This window comes from Propithecus coquereli, unplaced genomic scaffold (assembly GCF_000956105.1).
Source record: "Propithecus coquereli isolate 6110/MARCELLA unplaced genomic scaffold, Pcoq_1.0 Scaffold41, whole genome shotgun sequence".
Taxonomy (NCBI): Eukaryota; Metazoa; Chordata; class Mammalia; order Primates; family Indriidae; genus Propithecus; species Propithecus coquereli.
The window spans coordinates 5,756,337-5,759,916 of record NW_012149841.1 but is presented as its reverse complement, the minus strand read 5'-3'; the positions used below and the strand labels follow the sequence as shown (position 1 = coordinate 5,759,916).

The 3,580-nt window shown below is 34.0% G+C and overlaps 1 protein-coding gene across 1 annotated transcript in view; it reads right to left on the bottom strand.

Moving 5' to 3' along the window:
• Positions 1-3,580, bottom strand: part of LOC105817416 (structural maintenance of chromosomes protein 6) — a 59,445-nt gene that overhangs the window by 34,306 nt on the left and 21,559 nt on the right. Inside the window, exons 5-6 of the mRNA XM_012653102.1 lie at positions 2,385-2,521; positions 1,383-1,444 (exon numbers count right to left, since the gene is read on the bottom strand). Of these exons, the coding sequence (XP_012508556.1) occupies positions 1,383-1,444; positions 2,385-2,521 (199 nt within the window). The remainder of the gene's footprint in view (positions 1-1,382; positions 1,445-2,384; positions 2,522-3,580) is intronic.

Here is a 3,580-nt window from a genome sequence, read left to right as displayed (position 1 = left end):
TTCTGTATTTTAATCCATGAACCTGTATCTTTTATTATGGGTTAACTAAACCACGCAACAAGAGGACTAAAGGAGTTATAATAACTTTCGAATATTTCAATACAGAAAAAACATGTTTTACATTCCCTGAGGAATTGGGAGCTTAGAGAAACCGGCTTTATTCAACTTTCCACATAATGTAAACTTTCTCATAAATACAGCTGTCCACAGAAGGAGTAAGAAGCCTCTGGGATAGGTGATGTCCCTATGACTAGCCTTTCAAGAACCTGCTACAAGAATACCTGGTAGAGATTCTACATAGGTCAAGTACAGAGGGTGGTAACTATAGTGGATCCCCTTCAATATTCTCCCAACACCTCTGATTCCATAAACTCTTAACTTTTGGCTTCCCTGATTCTAACAAATTGTGTAGAATTCAGCATGCTAGTCTGAAATTTATTTGCTGTATCTGCTTTTCTCCATATTTTAATAATTATTTTTCCTAAACTCGGCTATCTGACATGCAATCCCACTTGTCACATACGGCTTTTTCTACTTAAGTAAAATTAAATACAATTAAAAATTCAATTTCTCAGTCACACATTTCAAGTGGTCAAGAGCCACATGTGGCTAGTGGTTACCCACTAGACAGTGTAAATACAGAACATTTCTACCATCACAGAAAGACATTCTGGACAGCTTTGTTCTAAACCAAATTGGGAAAGAGACCTGGTCTCCTAATTGTTCTTTCTCTTTGGTAACTAGTCTTGGTGTTCTAGTTCTGGAACAAGGCAGTATGGCACAATGGATAGAGCATTGGTATGAAACAGGGATGCCCAGTCCAGGCTCTACCAACAACCACACCTAGACAACTTTTAAGGACAAATTTTATTTTTTCTGGCTCCCTATTTCTTATCTGCTCATCTGATCAGATGAGCTCTAATGACAATTCCAGTGCTAATGTTAATAGGACTATATGTGCCCTATTTCTGATTAATTCAGCCAAATTTTAGCAGAAAAGACTCAAGCCTTGCTTTATCTTTCTAAAATAAATTTTCTTTCTTCAAGAATTTAGCAACTGGGCTTAGAGAACAACGATGCTATTTTACCTAGGATAGCAAGAAGCAAAGAAACTTTACAGCCTTATTAACATAAATTTTAACACATGCCAGTATAAAGTAGATGTTCTTGACTGCATCAAATTAAAGGTGTTATATTACATATTGACAATTTGTGTTGAATTAGTAAATTTTAAAGAACTTCACTAATAATAGTTACACATGTTCTTCCTGAGGTCAATTTACTAACATGAGGCCATTAAAATTTTTTCTACACTGCAGGTGAAATTATACCAAAAACAACCAGTTGCATGAATTAATCTGAAACACAAATTTAGCAATTACCTGGATGTTAAAATGATCAAGAATTGCAATCAGTTCTTCTTTCCTAGTAGAAACCACGTTTCCTAGTTATGAGAAACATATAAAATGACCAGATTGTCTCTAGAACAATATACAGAAAAAAATGTATATTTATAACATATAAATATTCATTATCTTTCATTGTGTCATCAAGAAAGGTACCATTGAATAGGTGTAAATCTGAATAAACATGGTACAAGTATACAGTGGAAGAAAAGTACCCAGATGTGGTAATAGTGCTTATCTTGTTCCCATAGCTAAACATTTTGCCATTTTGCTCCTCAACTATCTCTTTTTTTTTTTTTTTTTGGGACAGTTTCACTCTGTTGCCCAGGCTAGAGTGCAGTGGTGTCATCATAGCTCACTCACTGCAACCTCAAACTCCTAGGCTGAAGCAATTCTCCTGCCTCAGCCACCCGAGTAGCTGGGACTACAGGAGCATGCCACCATACCTGGTTAATTTTTTTCTATTTTTTATAGAGACAGGGTCTTGCTCTAGCTCATGTTGGTCCCGAACTCCTGGCCTCAAGCAGTCCTCTCGCCTCAGCTTCCTAGAGTGCTAGGATTACAGGCGTGACCCACTGCACCAGGCTCTTCCTTTCAATAATTAAACACTCACCTCTTCCTTTACACCATTTTCTACCATTTGCTAACCATCTCTTTCCACACATCCATATAGAAATTATATGGATGAAAGGAGGTCTGTAGGCCAGAACAAAATGGCATAGCCTGTTTCAAACTGACCCAAATTCTGCTAATCATGGTTTTGTTGCTGGAATGTCCAGTGCTAAAACAACTATATGTAATACATGCATGTATCTATACATACATACATACATCCAACCACCAATCGTGTTACAAGAAAAAGGTTTCAAGAGACAAGAAGTACCTTTTTAATTAATACCAGCATGGTTACCTATCAATTGTTTTTAACTGAGTATTTACTAATATTTTATAAGAAATGAAAAGAAAATCATAACAAACCTGTTTCACTTTTTAGTTTATAAGATCGACTTCCATCCATGCTGATGTGTTGTTGCACAACTATAGAGTCACCATATACATTTGCTTTAAAGGCATCATCTCCTCTGTTCCTTAATGTTATTGAGATATCTGCTGAGCTAAAACAATGAGGGTAAGCTAAGTCACATGAAGGTACAGTGCAATTATAATGCTAGGTTATCAGAATTTTCAAGTATTTTCAAAATCATCAAATAGTTTGGCTAATTTATTTGAATATAGGCTTTACATCACCAGCTGATGGCTGACAGTCTACTACAGAATAATGTTAAAGATATCATGCCTGACACAAAAATTAAGTTGACAATAAGTGAAGCTTCATAAAGAATAATTGACTATTTCATCCCTAATAGAAACACTATGTTTGCACAAAAACTATTAAGTTTTGGTTGCTTCAAGTCATGAGATAAGTCACACATTTTCCTATAAAAACCAAGTAATCAACATTATACTGGCTGACAACTGTGAATTACATAATAAAGCAACCTGCTGACAGTAGGCCTTTAAGAATGATGAAGTAAGAATCAGGTAAAGTAACAACATTTTCTAAGAAAATTAGAATTAAGCGAGGCAATTTTAATTTTTTAATTACTTGACAATAAAAAATAAAAGTTTTCTATATCAAGACATATAAACTAAAGTCCAAAAATTCTTAAAGCTTTATTAGCATTAAGAATTATTTTAAAATATATAATGCAGCTAACTGCACATATAAAATGTTAAGAGTATAAATCTGCCTGATAGCTTCTGTTACAGTTTTTAAAGTTTTAAAGATGTTTTAGATGCTTATAGCCATGCCTATTTTAAGATACAGGGGGAAAAAAAACAATCTTTGTGTATTCCAACTTCTGTTAAAATAAGACTTGGTAGAAATATAAAAAAGATGTTGATGAAGGACATTAATAAATACATACTTATAATTTCCTTATATATAAGAAAGCAGACATTTTTTTATTTTCTCTGGTTTTTATGAGTATCTGCCAAAATCCTAGAGTCCTCTGTTGCAAAACTGTTTTAATTGGTAATTAAATGAAAGCTTCAGCAGAATGAACTTGTTTTTATGCATTTGTAGTAATACTCCCAAACTATTCCCATCTGTAGGAAATGTAGGAAAAAATACTCAAGATAAATTTCACTATAAACTACTGGCATGATAGCAG